This window comes from Thunnus maccoyii, chromosome 18 (genome assembly GCF_910596095.1).
Source record: "Thunnus maccoyii chromosome 18, fThuMac1.1, whole genome shotgun sequence".
NCBI lineage: Eukaryota > Metazoa > Chordata > Actinopteri > Scombriformes > Scombridae > Thunnus > Thunnus maccoyii.
The window spans coordinates 14179304-14199444 of record NC_056550.1 but is presented as its reverse complement, the minus strand read 5'-3'; the positions used below and the strand labels follow the sequence as shown (position 1 = coordinate 14199444).

At 39.9% G+C, this 20141-nt stretch overlaps 1 protein-coding gene across 2 annotated transcripts; it reads left to right on the top strand.

The window, feature by feature from the left end:
- Positions 1-104: 104 nt before the first annotated feature.
- Positions 105-19865, top strand: LOC121884164 (TOM1-like protein 2). Of its 2 annotated transcripts, XM_042392832.1 has the most exons (15): positions 105-212; positions 4686-4770; positions 6221-6299; positions 6760-6909; positions 7480-7614; positions 7695-7844; positions 7994-8110; positions 9155-9288; positions 9688-9730; positions 10695-10866; positions 11396-11510; positions 12335-12410; positions 16377-16436; positions 16999-17035; positions 17144-19865. In XM_042392832.1, exons 1-15 carry the CDS (start codon positions 161-163, stop codon positions 17287-17289), a joined length of 1551 nt encoding a protein of 516 aa, XP_042248766.1. In that variant the 5' UTR covers positions 105-160; the 3' UTR covers positions 17290-19865. The 2 variants fall into 2 exon arrangements, with proteins under 2 accessions (XP_042248766.1, XP_042248767.1); XM_042392833.1 differs by lacking the exon at positions 16377-16436.
- Positions 19866-20141: the final 276 nt, after the last annotated feature.

Below are 20141 nucleotides of genomic sequence, written 5' to 3'. Positions count from 1 at the left end.
TTGAACGCAGCTTCAGTTGCTAAATATGACCGACAGTAATTTCAGCCATACATATTGAAATGTCTGATTTTTCGTCCAATAGGATTGATCTATGGGCGGAGCTTGGTATTACAGCTTCTGGGCCTCAGCCTCATTCCCGAGCGGATTGTTTGTTGTCAAAATGGAGTTCTTACTTGGCAATCCCTACAGCACTCCCGTGGGCCAATGTATAGGTACGTTAGCCTTGAAAAAATTCTTTTGAGATGTGATACTTGTTTCACCATACAGAATTAAAACTAACATTTGGTGTTTACCACTTGGATATAAGGTTGCGCCAGTGGAAATTGCGAGCTAGCAAGCATCATCGCAGCAAACGTCATCCACTTGGAAAGAGCTTTCAGCTAATGTTAGCCAGCTAACCTATCTAACTTAGTCCGCCGTAATAACAAGTTAATTGAGCTGAATCTGTCTTTGTGTCTATGTTGACAATGGTGACTTATTTACATGTGTAGTTTAAAAGGAAATTAAATGAAAGGGAGTGGTGGGGTCAATGTAGTGACTTGGCTTAACAGAGCCATAGCCAAGTTAAATCTCAACATTTCCGTAGTTGGTTAACAGCACAGTTGACCACACAGCTTGGTCAGCCTGGTTGATTTTTAGTTTTGAATGTACACAGGCTGGTATGATGCTTATTCGTCCTGCATGAGAGAGGAAAGACATGTGGCCTACCACATCCTTTTGGTGTGGTTGCATCTATCTTTGCTCATTGTTTGCAAGCTGCTCAGAGATGAACAACCTCTGACCTAAAACAGGTGTGACCAAGGCTTTGCTCTGCCTTCACCATGAAAGAATGACACACATGATGAGAATAACTCTTCTGTGAGATCTACTAATAGGAAGTTTTGTTTTATTCTGTAATGTTAAAGTGTAGTCTGGTTGTGAGAATGTATTATTCCTTATTAGTTAAGATCATCTATAGAGGCTCAGTGATGAGGAAGTATCCACATTGGATTGCCTGAATTTCACCCACCCCACTACACCGTTTTACAACAACATCCCTACTGTTGTGTTCCTGTTTACAGAGAGACCACCATCCTTGGTTCTATTAGAGGATTTTCTACCTTTACTTTCTAATAGCTGTTACCTTCTTAACTTGTAAACAGTTTTGATTTGAGTTCTAATGCCAGTGTTTATGAAGTTGTGTAAACGATCCATTAGATTTTAAGCAGGTTTTTCTGTGTTATAAGACCCTACACGACAGATGTAAGCAGAACATCATTTTCTCATAATGCTGATTTGTGTTGTGTCCACGTAAATGCAACAGCTGCCACGCAAGCATTTGTTGTTTACATATTTTCTTCTGACAGTCATGTAAAGCAAGCTGCTGTTTTATAAATAATGCCTTTGGGTAGATCTCAGTCTTTCTCATGTTCTCACCCACCTGTTTTCCCCTTTCTAGAGACAGCAAGTACTGACAGATAACTGTGCAATATTTTAGTCAAGCTCCTGTGTGCTCTTGATTAAAACTATTTCCTCTGGCCAGGGAGAGTGTTGCCCACCACCCACTGGTTAGCTGCTGTGTGCCATGCCATCCAAGACGCCCCCCAGGCGTCAACTTTGAGCATGAGCTCTAACATCTTATTCTACAGAGGTCCTTCTAGGTCATGCAGTGGGTTGTGCATAGCACATCTTGGATTTCCCCCTTTTTCACTTTCGCCTTGAATCACCAGCCTGATCTTTCGGGTTGAGTTGCTGCAAGGTGCAGAGTGGCACAGCGTTGCACTGCTGCCATGGTGCTGTACACCACAGCAGCAGGATGAAGGATCAGCTTACGTGACACAATGTAAGAGAGACTGACAGAGGAGACAGAGAACAGCTGACGAGGCATTATCAAGAACTTTATAGAGCTTTTTCATTTCCTAAGTGAGAAGTGGTCAGATGGTGAATGATGTGTACAGGTGTGTGTCATGTGTGCATAACTTTGTCTTGTCATTTTACATGAGGGGAGGTTTAAGCCTTTTATGTCCCTTTCACTTTGACCACTTTGCTTCACTGCTCAAACCCTTTTTTTCCCCTAAAACCAAACATATTGATGAGAAGCTATTAGTGCAGAGAGCTAAAGCCAAGCTGTCTGTCAGTATGCGCTAGTTGATTTTGGCAGATTTAATTGAAAGGAAGCTTTTAAAGCACCATTGATAAATGAAGGGGGAAATATATTAAATATTTTTTGTAAATTAAAGCTATTTTGTATGGAATTCTGTTGTCTGTAGAACTTTGTAATGTAGATGGGCCTATGGATCAGGTGACTCTGTCCTTGAATGTCATTTTAAACATCTCTGGTATCCACATAATAGTCCTTGACATTGTACAAAAGTTAAATTTAAAAGTTGTAATGCAAGAATTGCTTCCATTATTTATTGTTCCTTCTGGTTCTATGACCACAATTAACGAGGATTTGCAGCCATATCCAACATTTAGGTCACCAGCTTTTGGCTAGCAGGTTGTATTTTTTTTTGTTGTTTTTTTTTTTATTGATGAGGTATTTAAATAATTAGGAAGAGTTAACTAATCCTTGAAAAGGGATAAGGATAAGTAGAAAGTGTGAGAGCAGAGAAAGGAAGAGTCTTAAAAGGACAAAAGGTGGAAAGATGGTGCCAGAGAGGGACAGAGATTTGCGGCTTTGTTGGCAGTGCGAGGCACAGCCTGCCACTGTTACAGCCATGTGATCGACTGGCTTCACTGGTGTGGCATCCATTCCCAGGACTGGGCGGATTGACACAACACCATGAATGAATGCACTCAGTGGACATTTAACTTCATTAGCAAGGCACTGATTGTTCAGTTTCATTCTGGTTCATCTCACATGGAGAAATCAGATTTTTTTTTTTTCCTCCTCCTCTTGCCACCTAGTATTTGCCCTGCTTGGACCCGACAATCCACTTGAAGAGATTACATGGGAAATCCCAAAGGAAGTAGCTGGTTAATTCTTCCAAACTTATGTTGTACATGTTGTACAACAAGACACATCACAGTGTTTTTAAATGCTGCTCATTTGAAATTCATCTGATGTCTCTCTATTTTACTAGATAAGTTTCTTTTTTTGAGACACACACAAAAAAAAGGCCAGTCTCTTGGTGCTTGCCCAGTCTGCGACAAGTTGATTAGAGAGGGGAGGTAGAGCATGAATAAGTCATGGCTGTCAGGCTTGTCCAATCTTGAACTCTCCAAAAGGAAGGCAACACGGCTCAGTGAGAGGCTCTTGGCCTGGGCATGACAGCCTGCTCTGGTCCTCTGGGCTTCAGGGAGAGGAGCTCCTACTGTCCAAGCTCAAGAATCGTCTAATGAGAATCTATTGAGTGTCAGGCATAGGAACCTAGTCACAGTTTGCTTCAGTAGAAAATCATTTTCTCTTTCATTGTGGATGCCACCCCAAACAACTACGATCCTGAAAGAATATCAGCATTCACAGACATGATGGATGGATTCCGGGGGACGAGAGAGGGAGGAGGAGACAGAGCGAGGAACGCAGTGATGACTGCGATACCAGTTCATCACTGTAGCCTCTCACAGTCTCTGGATCGCATTATTTCCTGGCTGTAGCCAAAATTATATTAAATGGTAGGGTGGAGTGTGAAGGGGAAAGTGGGTCTCATGAGGCTTCTGATTTCAGCTGTTATGACTGAGTACACAACCACATCACACCCACAATCAGCTTCACTTTCCCCTGAGATGTTAGCTTTCCACTTTCCAGCTGACTGTTTGGCTCTCGTTTAGTTGGAGACATCAGAGCAACAGGTGGCGGATGATATTTTATAGAATAAAAGGGTTGCTTGCGAGACTTGGAGATAATGATGTTGTAAAATCTGAATGGAATAAAAAGGATTGTAGTTGTCTTATCTGTTGCCTGATCCTTCATTCCAACCTTTCATGAGCTCTACCAGAGATTAGTTTCCAGTTTGGCTATTTATGTTCACTAGAATTTATCATTTCAAGAGGAAACAGCTGGAGAGGAATTTTTGACATTGTGTTTATTTTCAAAAGTAGCTTCACAGCACAACAAAATGCTTATAAGCGAGTCATTATAGCGTGTAGACACAGTTTACTGAATTACATTTTAAGATTATGACCAATAGTTTGTGGTGCACGTTTCTTATCGCCCGTATCCACAAAATGTTTGTCCGTGAACTGAATAAAAATAAACATCAGAGACGCAGAGCAATAAAGTCTGTCGCCACATGCTGACTTGCTTACACGACACTTTTACTCTCAATGTTATGTAAACCACAGGATGCTTTAATTAGTCTGCTTAGACTCAAGCACCGGCGACAACTGAGCCCGGCTAAAATGCAGCATCACACTCGCTAGCGAGACAGCTGGCAGGGGTGTAAACAGTGGATTAGGTATCAAAAATAAAATTTTACTTCAGCGCCAGCCGCAGTGTTGGTCTAGGTTGTCTAGTAACTAGGACTTATAATACTGAGGTGTGTCATGTCCCCACAGAATTAAGCCTAAACTCTCTGTAGGCAGTGATGTTTCTCTCCACAGGAAGTATGGCCTGGTTTAAACTGAAATGATTTTGGGTATGAACATATTACATTAGGTAAAAACTGGTGCTCTGTTAATTTGTGTTTTTATTAGTTCACTACAGTTTAACCTGCAATAAAGTGTCATTAAAGATTCTGTTGAACTCTTGTGTTTTCCTCCAGAGCGGGCCACAGATGGAGGCCTACAGAACGAAGACTGGACCCTCAACATGGAGATCTGCGATATCGTAAATGAGACGGACGAGGGGTGAGTTCTAGAAATGAGTCGTTATTGGCATTATATCTCACATTATCAATGTTCTGTAGGATCAGTGAGGCCTTTTGGTCTAAAGAGACCCGGTTCCTGTGTTCTAACAACAGTTTGTACTGGAACCTTCTTTGTTTTCTTACACACTGGCTGACTGAGTGACTCAAGCAAATAATACACTGACTACTGTTCTTCACCAACAGACACTACAGAAAGTCTTTTGTTTCCTTTAGGTGTCACTGTCTGATTGATTGAATGAAATTCGTCTACATTGAAAGATGTCCAGCCTGCTGTCTTTATAAGACACAATCTAGATTCTGCAAATGTGAGACAATAAGAAACAAAATAGCATTTTCCATCACTCCTATGAATACATCAGTTTTATCAGCCTTCTCCTGCATTTAGAAATCAAATGAGATGAATCAGAATCAGATGCTGAGAAATGGTTTTGTTCTGCAGCATATAATTAACAGAGAGTGTCATCATGTAGCACTTTGCAAACTTTGCTTTCTTCCACAACACCATTAAATCCACTTGTAGTTAATGTATCCAAGAGAGAAAATTGTTTGTTAACGTACAGTAAGACACACTAATCAGTTCCTTTTTATAGAGAACGTACTTTTTTCATGAAGAACATAAAAAAAAATGTTTTGTGGAGGAGTCTGTCTTTTTCCATTTTCCCTCAGCACTTCTCCTCTTCTCTCTTCCCTTGCTTTTCACATTCTTCATGCCTACACACAGGCATTGTCTCGGCATGCGACATGGGGCCCTTTCTGTCACACTCAAAGACACACACACACACACACACACACACACACACACACTACCAGAAAGCGAGAGAGAGTGTGTGTGTGTGTGTGTGTGTGTGTGAGGGAGTTCAGCTTCACAGAACACAGAACTTCTTGTCCTCAAGATGTTCAGCAAGTTAGACGAAGTCTGGTCAGCTCCAAAGTTTGAGGTTCAGGAGATTCTCCTGAACTGAGAACAACTTTTTTTTTAAAAATGACATCCAAAAGTTAAAAAAAACAACAAAAGGTAACTGTAACGGAGAATCGGAAACACGCTATGGATGTCGGAGACAAAGCTTTTTATCGTGCATTATGTTCTGTTTCCATCCATTCCTATCTATCACCGTAGCTCATGAAGGAGTTCATAAAGGCTTATTACATCAGGCAATGTGAGGCAGAGAGCCAACCTGAACTCTTTATGCATGGACAGCTTTGATCTTGCCTTGGGAGAAACAGATAGTCACGCAGAAAGAAAAGAAGAGAAACAGATGGTGTGACGTTTTTTTTTCTCTGTTCTCATCAAACAGTTACACTGACAGAACGACTGGCATCTGTTATTGTGGCACAGAAAATCCTTTATTCCAACAAAGTCAAAGATGTTAATACCGACTCTCAGCTGGGGTGCTTTATCCAGCTTTATCTTTTCTGCTGTTTCCCTTTAGGCCAAAAGATGCTGTGCGGGCACTGAAGAAAAGACTCAGTGGCAACAAGAATTATAGAGAAGTGATGCTGGCTCTGATGGTAAGAAGTTGTTTTTTTTTATTGTAAACTGGCATTAAATTCATCTGATGTAACCATGTCTGTGCTTTTGTTGCTTTTCAGTGTATAGGCAACATTAAAGGATCACACCCCTGCATAAAACTCTCCAGATCTTATGTTCTTGGTCATTTTATTCCACCTTCAGCCCACTGCCAAGACTGTTTTTTTTTTTTTTTTTTTTTTTTTTTTTTTATCTGCCTGATATCGCTCATCTTTTATTTCGTTTATAGCAGCCGTGCTTTTTGAGCTGCGTTCACATCCACCCATGTCTTTGATAGCTCTGCTAGTTAAAAGCCTCCGCTGCGTGATGAAAGCATCCAAGCTGAGATCTGTGAAGAGCAAAGTCTTTTTCAGCTGCCTGGTTATCGCGCACAAACTTTCCTCCTTTGCAGTTTTATTCGTCAAGCTTCTATCTCTCTTTGATCCTTTTCCCTCTCTGCAGGTGTTGGAGACGTGTGTGAAGAACTGCGGACACAGATTTCACGTCCAGGTGGCCAACAGAGATTTCATTGATGGTGTTTTGGTCAAAATCATCTCCCCCAAAACCAATCCTCCAACCATCGTACAAGACAAAGTCCTGTCTCTCATACAGGTATCGGGGCTGTATTTAGTGTTTATATTATTTTTCTGATTGTAGTTTCTGTTTTCCCATCATGAAATCATATTGTTGAATGTCAGATGTTACTACCATACATTGGCGGTGTGTCAGTGGTGCTCCCCGTCAAACCTGGCCTCCCGGATGGGCACCGTATGCTCCGCTTCCCAGGTGTTGTACCACAGACTGCAGTCACTGGTGCTATCCGTTTACCTGAGGTCACCTCGGCCGACAGGTGGTGTTCTCTATCTCTGTTCCCGCTGTCCTCTAATTATTTATAGCGATTTAGTGAAGGCTGTTGGAGACCCCAGGGACACTCCTCTTTTAGATGCAGTCTTTCTATCCTTTGCTCGGTCTATTTACACCGTCTGGGAGGATGTAAGGGAGGCTCCTTGACCATACTTTTTCTGTTTTTTGTGAAGGATTTGCAAACAGGAAAGGAACAAAATATTTGTGCTGATATTGTGATGTAAAAGGACTGTTCAGTGGTTTTAAGGATATCAACTGTCAATTGTTTAATGTGTATTGTATGTCTTTGTGTGTGTGTGTGTGTGTGTGTCGTGGTAGGCCTGGGCCGACGCCTTCAGGAGTAGCCCTGATCTAACCGGGGTGGTCCACATTTATGAAGAACTGAAGAGGAAGGGCATTGAGTTCCCAATGGCAGATCTGGATGCATTGTCTCCCATCCACACGCCACAGAGGGTAAAGACATAGGAATACATTTACAAACACATATTTATGTGTTCACAGTAATGGTCTACAGGCTTACTTTTTTCTCACAGGGTACACCAGAGGTGGATCCAGCCATGATCAAGTACCTAGCCCCTGCATCACCTGCTGCCGGACCTCCTAAACCTGCCCCTGCCCCGGCCCCAAACTCTGCCACACAGGTGTCCCAGATGCCCAGCCCCATCACAGCAACTCCTGAACAGGTGAGAGGCAGCGACAACAAACCTTTGACCAACGATATTAACTTGTTACTGCAGATGTTGCTTGTAAAGTGAAGTCAATAAAGCAGATTTTATTAAAGTTATTCAATAAAGCAGCATTTTAAATAACTTTTGACTGTCTGTGCTTTCAGATTGCCCGGCTGCGTAGTGAGCTGGACGTAGTGAGAGGAAACATCAAAGTCATGTCGGAGATGCTAACAGAGATGGTCCCCGGCCAGGAAGATGCCTCTGACCTGGAACTGCTTCAGGTTAGATGAACACACTATGAGGTCCATCTTAACCAAATAAATTAAATTTTTCATCAGAGTGAATAACAGCAGAAATAAATCTTATTTTGTGGACATAATTTAATTTTTAGTGTGGTCTTATAATTTCTGAATACATCAAAGCAAATAAGATTAGATCTGATTATTTTGTTTATTATATTAAATTGTCGAGCTACACATCATACTAGCACCACTATTCTAAAACAAAACACTGAATATAGGCTTTATTTGCTTCCTTAAAATATGGAAGTGTACTGCCTTGTTTTACTCCACTGTAGCAGCATCAATAGAACTTTAAATGCATATTTATACAAATTGGTGGCGCTATCATACCCCTGGATTTTCAAGAAGACACATGGAGTCAAATATCTCTTACTGCTAAGCTCTTTTTTCATGCAGAATACTTATCGAATTCCCTCACACTATGCATGATGTTCATTGAGTAACCAAAAAGCTCTCCAACATGATATGTCAGCTGTAAAGTGTTGTAATTTTTTGCAGCCACCAGGGGGAGCAGCATCTTTAGTTATCAGAGAAACCGCTTAACTCACAGTCATGAGCCACTTGGCTGTGGTAAAATTCCTGGAATTGGCAGTTAACCAGTGGTATAGAAACTCATGCAGAGTTTAATCTCCTCAGGCCAAATCCACTCAGGTATTTGTGTCAGCTGCAAGGATCTGGGAGTGTTAAGGCACTCGTGCCAGTTGTAATGCTGATGTGGTACCTGTTCTGACATTTATTTTTTTTTAAATTTCTTTCTCTCTTTTTCCAACCACCACAGAAGAAGCCTTTAAAGATGTTTTTATGCAGTTGTGTAAATTTTTCCGACTAGCTTAACATTGCATCCCTGACCTAGGGATAAAAAAGATCTACTCTATTTTATAAAGACAAGACATGCAGTATATGGATATTGTCCAATTATTTTTCCCAGAAGCTGTGCAAGCATTCTGTCAAAACTGACCTGCTTTTGTATGTGCCCGACAAAATTATTTGTTAGTCATATTTTTTATCTGTGGATATATCTAGGAGCTGAACAGGACATGCAGGGCTATGCAGCAGAGAGTGGTTGAGCTGATTTCTCGTGTGTCTAATGAGGAGGTGACTGAGGAACTGCTGCATGTCAATGATGACCTCAACAACATTTTCCTCCGATATGAGAGGTACGATCAATCATTTACCACATCAGAACATTGTTGTGAGAATGCTTGTTAGGACTTTGTTGGTTTGCCCAAACTCAATTTCAAGACTAAATCCATAATTTTAGAGATGAGGCTGTAAATGTGATTACACCTAAGCTTTTTTTTTTTTTTTTTTTGAGAAAACATGCTCGACACAGATTCGGCATGTACTGTAGAACACACTTTGAGCGAGTCCAAACATCACAATGTCAGAGATCTGCTATGAAAAGCTGTGCATAACTGTTTCCTTTTAAGCATTCTGTGGCTTCAAATTGCCAAAATGTCTCTTTCATGAGGTTTCTGAAGATGAAAGACATTTAAGCATTTGAACTTAACAAAGCGTGTGGTAAAAACATTCAAAGGATCTTGTGTTGCTCACAGGTACGAGAGGTACAGGTCGGGTAGAGCCGCACAGAACAATGGGGTGAGTATCATCAACAGGAACTCTGCATGCAAAGAGCAGAAATCAAACAGCTAAAATTCTCTCTTAGGATACCTTGTTTTGTTTTTGCTTTAAGCGTGTTTTCAGAAAAACTCTTATCTTTTTTTCCATGTTAATACGTCTACATTTGCATCGCCTGTGGTGAATGCTATTAAGAATACTATGAGAGATGTTTCAAACGTAAATCAGTCTGCATAGCCAGTTAGTGTATATTAAATGTATTAATTACTGTTTACTATATATTATAATAACAAACAAAATCCACTGCAGTATTATTATTTAAGTCAGATGGATTGCATTGCAGACCAAACTCCAATTTGCTATTTTGAGTGTACATTCGCCAGTATCAGTCATTCGCCAGAGGATTGGGGGAGCTCTTACTTACATCCCACGTAGCTGTTTGTGTTTGCATTCTGTTGATCTCTCTGTGTGCTCTGTCTGTTTGTGTTGTGGCTAGCTGATGGAGGCAAGTATGATACCACCACCACCACGTTCTATCCGAGCCCAGTGCGCTGGGATGAACAGAGTGATGAATGCTAATACGTCTGCTGTATGGAGCTAATGCTCAGACCCACATGATGTGTCAACATCAGAACCACCGTGTGAAACTAGATGCTTTGTGTTCTTCTCTACCCTCCTTCTGTCAAATACATCTGAAATCCTGTGCAGGCGTGTTTCTGTTCAACCCTCAGTAGTGTTCCTCCATATAGCCCCCAACCCACAACTAGTAATGTCTCAAATTGTGTAAATAAACAATCCTGTGGAACTCCAGTAGCTACATAATATTCCCTTTACATACAACCTGCAAACACTGAACTTCATTCTCATATTTTAGTACAACCTAAAGTCAAGTTAGAAGCTCAGAAACTCTGCGTCTTAACGTTGTTTCTCATGTACCTACTTAGTCATCGTTTTTTGCTCTCTCTTTCTCTCTGACCCCTCTTAGATGTTGAGTGAGGCCTCAGAGGACAACCTGATAGACCTGGGCCCAGGCTCCCCTGCTGTAGTCACGCCACGGATCACCTCCAGCCCTCCGCCCCACTCCTCTGCCGGGGCCACTGCCTCCCCGGCCCATAATTCAACCACAGCCTCGCTAACCTCCGCACTCGGCAGCCTCGGTACGAACAGAACGGTGTCAAGTCTGTCTGTATCACGAAAATGTTTTTTCACTCCATATTCATTCTTGCTTCCAACTCCAACGATCTAATTTACACACTCGCTCACTCTCACTTGGCTTTTGAGAAGCAGCAGAGTGTATAAAAGGCTCATAATCTGGCTACTAATGGGAAATGAACCCAGCAGCATAACTGATTACTAGAGACTCTTCCCCACCACTGCTAGCTCCCCTGATGGTCTCTAGAAAGTCTCTGTATGCTGTAGTATTCTGGTAAAAGCTTAGATATACTGCAGCTCTTTTGGTGGAGTCAAGTCAGCCACCCTGTAGCGTAGAAGTGCTGTGAAGGATGACTTTTCACAAGACGGCCGATGTAGATTGGCAACTAAATCTTCATTGCATTGCTTCTTTAATTCCATTATCCTGTCACTTCTTTTGTCATGTTTTTTTTTTAACCTTTCTTCATCATCCTCCTGTTTTCTCCTTCTTGCTCATTCTCTCTTCTCCTCTGCGTTCACACCATCTCACTTCAGATGTAGGTTCAGACAGTGCGAGAGGCGCCCCGTCTTCTCTACAAGCCCGCAACCGGGATGACTTTGACATGTTTGCCCAGACCAGGAGCAGCTCTCTGGCTGAACAACGCAAGAAGTAGGTCTATATTTCACTTTGCTTGTGAGCCCAGATCTTCATGTCATTATTCAGGATGTAATTTGGTTTTGTAAATTTTAATATCTGAAGTAGAAATCCACCCTCTGACACTTATACATTGTTCCATGATGTTCACTGTATTCAAGTTTTTTCATAATGACGCATCAGTTTACTTTTCATTTTCTCTATCTACTGTCCTTTATAGATTTATTTGATTTGAGGTGTTTTGAAAACCTCCAGTATACAGGTGTTAATCTGTCACTTTCTCTGCCAAGAACTTGTTGTATTCAGTTGTAGGTTGAATATTTAAGTACAGGAATGATATTGATAAAGTAACATGGACACGATTTCACAGTTAAGGAAAAGGTTTCGGCTATTTAGGCTACTTTTTCCTGAGAAACTGGTATATTTTCAGCAGTGCTGTGGATTTGTTTCTGTTCTTGCATTTCTTCCTCCTCCTTTTTTTTAAAAGCACATTTCATGTCTTTTCTCCTCCAAAAATAATATATGAACTCATCAAATCCCATTCTTGCTGTTCCTGAAAAAATAAACAGTTATTCATGGAAAATAAAAAATATATTAGTTTTGTTAATTAAAGTATAATCAGAATGGGTCAGAAATGCCAGGTATTGTTATTGTTTCATGACAGTGTTTTTTAAAATACTTTTAAGGTGGATATTTCCTTCAGTTTTATATTATTATTTACACTGATTGATTTTTGTCAGCGTTTTTAATTTTTTATTCTGCTTGATTCTCATAGATATTGAGCCAAACCAGCTTCTATGCTTTATCTCATCTATGTTTTTTTATGTGTTTGTGGGCAGTGTAAAGTATGAAGACCCTCAGGCTCTGGGCGGCCTGGCCTCGGCGTTGGATGTTAGACAACAGAACACAGGAGGGGTGAGTACACTGAAGCATGTAGTTTAATACAGCTTTTGCCCAGATATGAAATGTGGGCGCTGCATTATTTACATGACTGACAAGTCCTCTTGTACGAGTCCGTCCTCAGCCCTCCGTCACTTCCTGCATGTAACATACTGTAATACTGTATGTTCTACAGTGACGTTTGTCCTGTGTGCGGTGATATTTGAACTTTGATCAAGCAGAAAGGTGAAGGTGTGTGTACTGATTATTGGCAGTACTGAATGGCTTAAATAAAGATCTTGCATTGTGAAAGTAATAAGCATGGCTATAAGTAGAGTGTAAGTAAGCACTCAGAATGGGTACCATATGAATAACTTGCAGATTCTACATCCAAACCATTGTCACTTTTTTTGCATTTGTTCTGGGCAGAAATTTGTCTCGGCAGTTTAGTCAGTCATTAAAAAAAAAACATAAATTATATTTTCTCATTCCTAAACCTGATATCAGTTCTTTGTGAATCCAGTTTTTGTTGATTTACATAATCAGTTTGCACAGAGAATTAAGCACATGCTAGTTTCAATTTTTTTTTTCTGTCTGAACACACATTGCAATATATTTGCATGGTTATCACTATGTACACAGACAATTCTGAAACCTGAACCACCACACACACAAGCAGACACACAGTGGGGATTACACACACCATCCCCTTTTTTTGTTACCTCAGGTGCCCTGTGACAGTACTTTACTTGAGGGAGTTTAGTCTTTTCTTTTTTCCCCTCTTATTTTCCTCATTTACATCTTTATGGAATGAGCCTTTCACCACTTTGTTTCATTCTCCCTCTCTTTTTTTTCTCCCCCTTTTAAGTGACAATCGTCTCTTGCATATTTGACTTCTGGTCTGTCTCTCTCTCTGCACTGTGTGCTATGCTGTGGTGGGGCCTGCTACCTCTCTTCTCTTGTGTAAGGTGTTGTTCTGTTGTTGATTCAGCTGAGGGTAAAAGGGGATGATAACCCAGCAGATCAGGAGCTGCCCATAGACAGCTGGCTTATTACCCAAGGAATGGTGAGGACTCCATCCTCAGTGTGTCCTCCTCCCTTCCCTTCATGTCCACCATCACCCCCCCCCCCCTTGCTGTCAATCTCCTCCAAGCATCATCCATAATCCTCATTTTCAGCCTCGCCTCACTCTGTCCTGGAATGCTCAAACAAGCCCAGTACTAAGAAAGTGTTTTCCCCTAAAGAGCATCCGCCTCCATGTTGTACTCTAGTGTTGGGCAATATGACGATGTACACATAAGACGTTAGAGATTTGTCAACTGTAGCAACAGGGCTGCTTTGGCAATACTGAAACAGGATTGTTACATTATAAATGATCTTTATTGGTCCGGTACTTCATTGTACTTTACTGTATCAACCAAATCCTCTCTGGTTATTTCATCTAAAAGGAGTTCATGAATTGAATTTCCAGAATATGGTATAAATCACTGCTGTGATTATAAAATTACATATACTATAATATAAGATTTTATCCATATTGCCCACCTCTATTGTACTCAGTTGACATGGGTGCTAAACACTATATCCATTACTGATTAGGGATGGACATTTTAAATAATTTCAATATTCGAGTACTTGCATTAAATTATGATAGAGTACTCGAGTACTCACAAAAAAAAAATCTAACATCATAGGGTCCGAAGTGAACACCCAAGCAAAAATGCAGATATGAAAGTTTAACATCACATAGCCAGCACTGTTTATTCATTTCATTTATTTTGTCAAAATACTTCCAAACATCACTCTTATTCCTGGTCACCATTCTGCCTGTCCTGTCCAAAAATGTAAACTTTTAATATAGAGCAGGGTCAATTTACCCACTTTATTAGGTATACCTGTGCAATCTAATACAATCTAATACAACAGCTCTGTCATAAATTCTATTAAATTATACATTTATAAATTTTCAGTTTTTGTTGACATTGTCAGAAAGGTGGTAATTGTACTTTATGTTTATTATTGGTCATAGTGGGTGGTGGTGGTGTACTGGAATGTTTTATATTGAATGGCGTTCCTAATAAGTTGTCCACCCCATTAACATACATGACACTTTTTAATATAATGCACTCATACAGTACACCACCACCACCCACTATGACCTCGATAATAAACATAGAGTACAATTATCACCTTTTTGACAAGGTAAGTGTATATATATATATTTGTCTTTTTTACAAAGCAAAAAATAAATGTGATTACTCCTATACATTGAACAAGTACTGAAGTCCAAATCGAGTACTTTAGTACTCATGCCCATCCCTATTACTGATATCAACCTTTTACGTTAATTCCTCCCCCCTACGGTTGGATTAATGAGCCTGACTGATCTCCAGGAGCTTCCATCAGCTAGATCCATCTCTTAACATTCACACGCTAAAACAACGGAGGAGTACAGATACCACCGCTGCACAGAACGGTCAAATCAAGAATGACGAGCAGTGTGTATTCATAACAGCAGTGCATCAAAGCATTAAAAAAAAAAGTGATAATGTGTTTGAGACTTCTGTGTAGCGGTGAGTATTTGTTGGTTGCACTCTAATGGTCTGTGGATCTTAAATAATAAAGTAGATGTAAGTAACCTCACATGTCCCATTCTAACCAGGAACAGATCAACCGACTAACTGATGTCTCAGTAGTTGTAATATTTTTAACCGACTGTATGATGAGTGTAAATGTTTGAATATAAAGAACGACACTTTGCTGTGAGTAACGGTTGGGACAAACTTCTTCACACAGTATTTTCTCTCTTATTCACACAGTCGCATGTGGGGTTTTTTTTTTTCTTCTGTGAATGACTTTCCCTGCCCCACTGCCTTGGCCTTGCTTTTGATATGCTCCTTCACTATGTTAACTATGATTTCATGAGGAAATCCCCACCTGTGTTCTGGTAGCATATAATAGGATCTCATGAAAAGGGTTTTGTTCTCTCTATTCAACTTTGCTATCAGGTTGACGTCAACCGTGATGCATCACACGGGTGAAACAAAAGACTTTTAGTATTGTGTATAAACTCAGTGCCTTTTTTTTTGCTTAAAAAAAACATGCAAATAACTCTTGCAGTGTCCCTCCTGATGGATGAAATTGTATTTTCTTTTCAGGCACATAGAATACAACATCTAAATATCATTGAAAAGAGTATTGTTCTAAAGCTTTTTAATTGTAAATGGGGAACATAACAGAAGATTTTTTTTTTTTTATCAGAAGCGTGTCAATCACCACACACTTGACTTTTGCAGAAAAGAATAGCTAATGTATAAGAATAGGCTTCTTCTCCCTTTCCCAGCAGTCCCGAGTCAGTCAGATTGTTTTGTGTCCATCACATACATAAACATAAACGCAACACCATCCACTCTGACATGGCTTGCGTCATCACAGTCACTGCACGCTTGCGCTCCACGCGTCCTGTGTGGTGTGCGTGTGCAGTGTGTGTGTGTGTGCTCCACGTATGTGTTGTGCGCCGTGTGATTGCCCTGCCTCTCAACGGTCCCTGTGCTTTTCGGCTTTTCCCATCCAATCAATCTCTTAATCACGTTCAAGCGATTTGCTAATTAACTAATGATGTGGAATAATTAACACTGCTGTGTGACATTAGTCGGCAGCTGTTAAGCCATGTCAGCACTACAGAACTAATGAGAACAATACACAAGCTGGGAACTCCTGTTCTCATTGAAGACAGCTGATAAGCAGATCGTCGCACATGATTAAAACTATAAGAGCACAGACTTGAGAGGGGCCGAGTGTGTCTTTTCTTTTTGTCATCATTTGTTTTATTTTTTATCATTTTCCTCTCTTGAGCCTTTTTGTGATTCCTATTCTTGTTGTTTTTGTATGTGTGCGTATGCGTGTGCTACAATTTTTTGGATTTTGTTGACGGGGTTGGGTGTCTTTCTGTTGTGTGGCTTTGGCGCTGCCCCTTGGTTTGTCCATGGCTTTGCTCCATAGATCCCCGTATCGCAGTCCTCTGTCATGGATGACATAGAGGAGTGGCTCTGTGCTGACGTGGTGAGACTTCTTTACCTTGATTTATAACTTTTTCTTCTCTTCTTTCTCTCTTCTTCTACCCTCAGGTTTTTGTTTAGTTTTCTTTGACAGCACGTTTCATTCATCCGTCTCATATAACTGGACACCTTCAACTTAAGTTTCTTTTAACTTCACATCCTTTCATTCACTGTAACTTTATTTCCACCAATGACTGACATATAACAGTTGAGTGTGAGGTCTGACTTACATATGCTAACATAGTGCTAATGACAGTAGCGTTAAAACAGCTGATATGATCTTTCTTAAAATATGCATGTGGAGGTTGGGGTGTTGGGCTCAAGAAAGTTCTTTAATGTGTTCTCCTGTGAGAAGTATGTGGAAGGATGCATGTTTGACGGATCCTTCATGAGCGACTTTATGGATTTGTCAGAACTTTTTGTGAACTTTACAGGCATCTGACTTGTATGATGCTTTGTGTTGCTGACTGTTTACTGACATTTTTGTGTCTGTTAAAATAAAGCCACCTCTGTTTTTGATCTTTTCTGCCAAAATGGGTTTATTATCTTCTCACTTCTCTTTATAGAAAGGTGATGTTCCAGAGGAAGGGGTAACCAGTGAAGGTACAGACTGCAATTACAAATAATATGAACAAGTTTTATTATTTTTTTCTTCCTTATATAACATTCAACTCTGCATTTCTCTGAGTCAAATCAATTTGTTTCTTTCAGAGTTCGATAAATTCCTGGAGGAGAGAGCGAAGGTGGCAGACACTCTGCCATCTCCCCCCGGAGCTAACCCTGCTCACCCTGTCCGTGCCCCTAGTGGATCCCACAAGAAGGCTGAGCGGACGGAAGATGCCCTCTTTGCCTTGTAGACTCTTCTCAGAGAATCTCAATCTCTCTCCAGGGCATCTAAAGGTCCTCGCCCTAAATGATTCCCCTCAAACAGTCCCTCCAGTCCCATTTCATCGCTGACCGGCAGTGGTGTAGCAAGTGATCTCCACCTCCTTGTAATTCTCTTTCCACATTGTTGCCCTAACATACAGAGGTCCGACATGTTCACTGCGCACTACTGTGTTGCGTTTTACTATATATGGATGTATTAATCTGTAAGTGTGGGATGTACGCGCAGCCCTGCATCTCATTTGTAACGCTCCACCAAAGGACTTGTTAACATGTTAGATGAGGTTTAAAGATGTGGTGTATTACTGCGGGATTAATGGAAAATTTCACTGCAGGTCCACGCGTCAAGTCAGTATGGAAGCATACAATTAGGATTATATTGTGTTGTTCGACTACATTCGGCTAATTTTTGCTAATTTATGCATTTATTGTTTTAATGGTTTGTTCTGTACTATGTACTAGCGCTGTGGTTATGGTTGATTCATGCATAATTTTTTTTTCTACAAATAGTCCAGTTAAGAGTTGTAGTCATGCTTTTAATACTGAGATATGTGTGGAATGGCAGCATATTTTATTACCCAGTTTGACTGAAGCAGAGTGGAGAAAAGACTGTTAGCAGGCTAACATCGCTAACAAGGCACATTATAGCTAAATTATAGCTAATATTGATAAACGGTGTATGCCAGCATTCCTTTAACCAAAGGGAATAAAGACTAAAAAATCTAAAAAAGCACTTGTTAGGATTCTCTGTTATGTATTTGAAATGGCTAAGGGGAAGGAACGTGCCCATGGAATATTTCCCATCAGTCTTTTCAGTCTCTGAAAAGCTACAAGAAATTAGCTGAAAAAAGTAGCTCTTGAAACTTTTAGCCATTCCAAAGAATATTTAGGCTTTAATGACCAATCAGCACTTAATTTCACTTGTTGAACAATAATTACATTCATGTGTTATAGATATTATGGTATCATGAACATTTTCCTTCCTCTGCTATATTAATGTCTGTGCACTTTGAAGCAAAAACAAATCTGTATTTTGTCCTTTGTGTTTACAAGATGGTTACTATTTTTCTAGGGGATGGGAAGTGATCTTTAGATTGACTTCATTTTGCACATAACTTTTCTAACTGTTTAATTCAAGCACATGTTCACAAAACACATTCATAGAAGTGGATAGATGGACTTACAAAGTTGTGATTACAAAAGGTTTTAAGAATAATAGAAATTACATGAAGATGCAAGACAAAAAAAAGGCATTTAAATTAGTGGCATGACTTAGCGCCGGCGTCATAATCTTCTAAAAGATAAAATTTATAGCTTACAATGCACTATTGTAATGGATGTATTCATATAGGTAGATCTTCACATACTCTATACTATGTATTCTATATACCTCAAAATACAGAAATATTAGTTTCTGTATCTGGTTAAAAATGTATTGGCTCATAGTAATATCCAGAAGGCAGGGAGGTTTATGTATTATTTCATCCCCTGATTGTATTTTTATAGTTCATGTAAAAAAGGAAAAAATTCATGTTTGTACACTTCATTATTGAACTTTTTGTGGTTCAGGCTGAAGCACACAGTGAACAAACACAGTTGTACTTTCTTTGATTTGTGCCGTCAAAGACATATTTTCATTCTTGGTGTATTTTCATGATTCATCCGCTCTTGTTAGAGCTGCATACAAACATTTCTGTGATTGACTGATTTCAGAAAAGAAGCTCTGAAGCTTTGGTGTACTTAAGATCACACTGAGGCAAAAGCAATCCTGTCTTCATTCCAGCTCTTTTGCTGATGCTCTGGTTTGTTCTAACCTTGCTCTGCACTTCAAAGATTTTTTTTTCTTCTTTCAGTCCATTAAAGACCAAAAGCCTTGTCAATCCAAGGCAGACCATTTGAATTTCCTCCCAAGTAGTAAAAGCCTAAACATGCGTCAAAATTACTTGTTGAATTATACTTTGTCAGTATAGGCCTCCCAGTGGAGAGAAATATTCATGATTTGTTATATTTGTTAACCTAGATGCATTGAAAAATTATTTGTGTCAACATAATCAGTGTGATTAAATATTTAAATGTATTTTAGTAGGTTTAATAAAATTGCCAGGTAACTGAGATAATAGCATCAAATTTACAATCAACCACTGAGTCCACTTTGAAAAACTAAACAATGCAGGCGGAACAAAGATGGTTACTAAAAATGTAACAGGAGGTCCTTTTAAAGGGAACTTCAGTTTTTTTTCTGTGTTAATATGTTACGAATCTCTGGACCTATAACAGAGTGTACTGTGTTACTTGCTTTTATGAAGCTTTAGTCTTGATTGCAACATGTATTCCTCGAAATTCTGGCTATGTCAAAATGGTTACTGAATGTCTTTTAATACTGATGAATCAGACATTTAGACATGGAAGAGAGACTTGTTTTCTGTTCGTGGATGTCTCGTGTCTGTTTGGCTGTGCCGTCTGCTGCCATTACTAATGGTCAGAAATCTGTTTGACCTAATGCACGTATGTAACTGCCCAATAAAACACTAGCAATGTGTGACCTCTACCTCACAATTGTTTGTGGTTATTTTACAGTTGAGGTTGTGTGTCTGTGAATCTCCCACTTCCTCGTGCACATGCTGATGCAACAGGCCCTCAATCTTGCACTTCACTGGCCATTCATTGTCACATGAGCTTCTCACCCCCCCACCCCGTCCCATTTAGTAGTTCATGGACACTTCATCCTTTCTGCTTGGCATAACAGCTTAGCATACAGAAAATGTAAACAACTCCTTTTGTCACACAGATGTTTATACAAGTTTTACTTCTCTTAAAGTTTTTG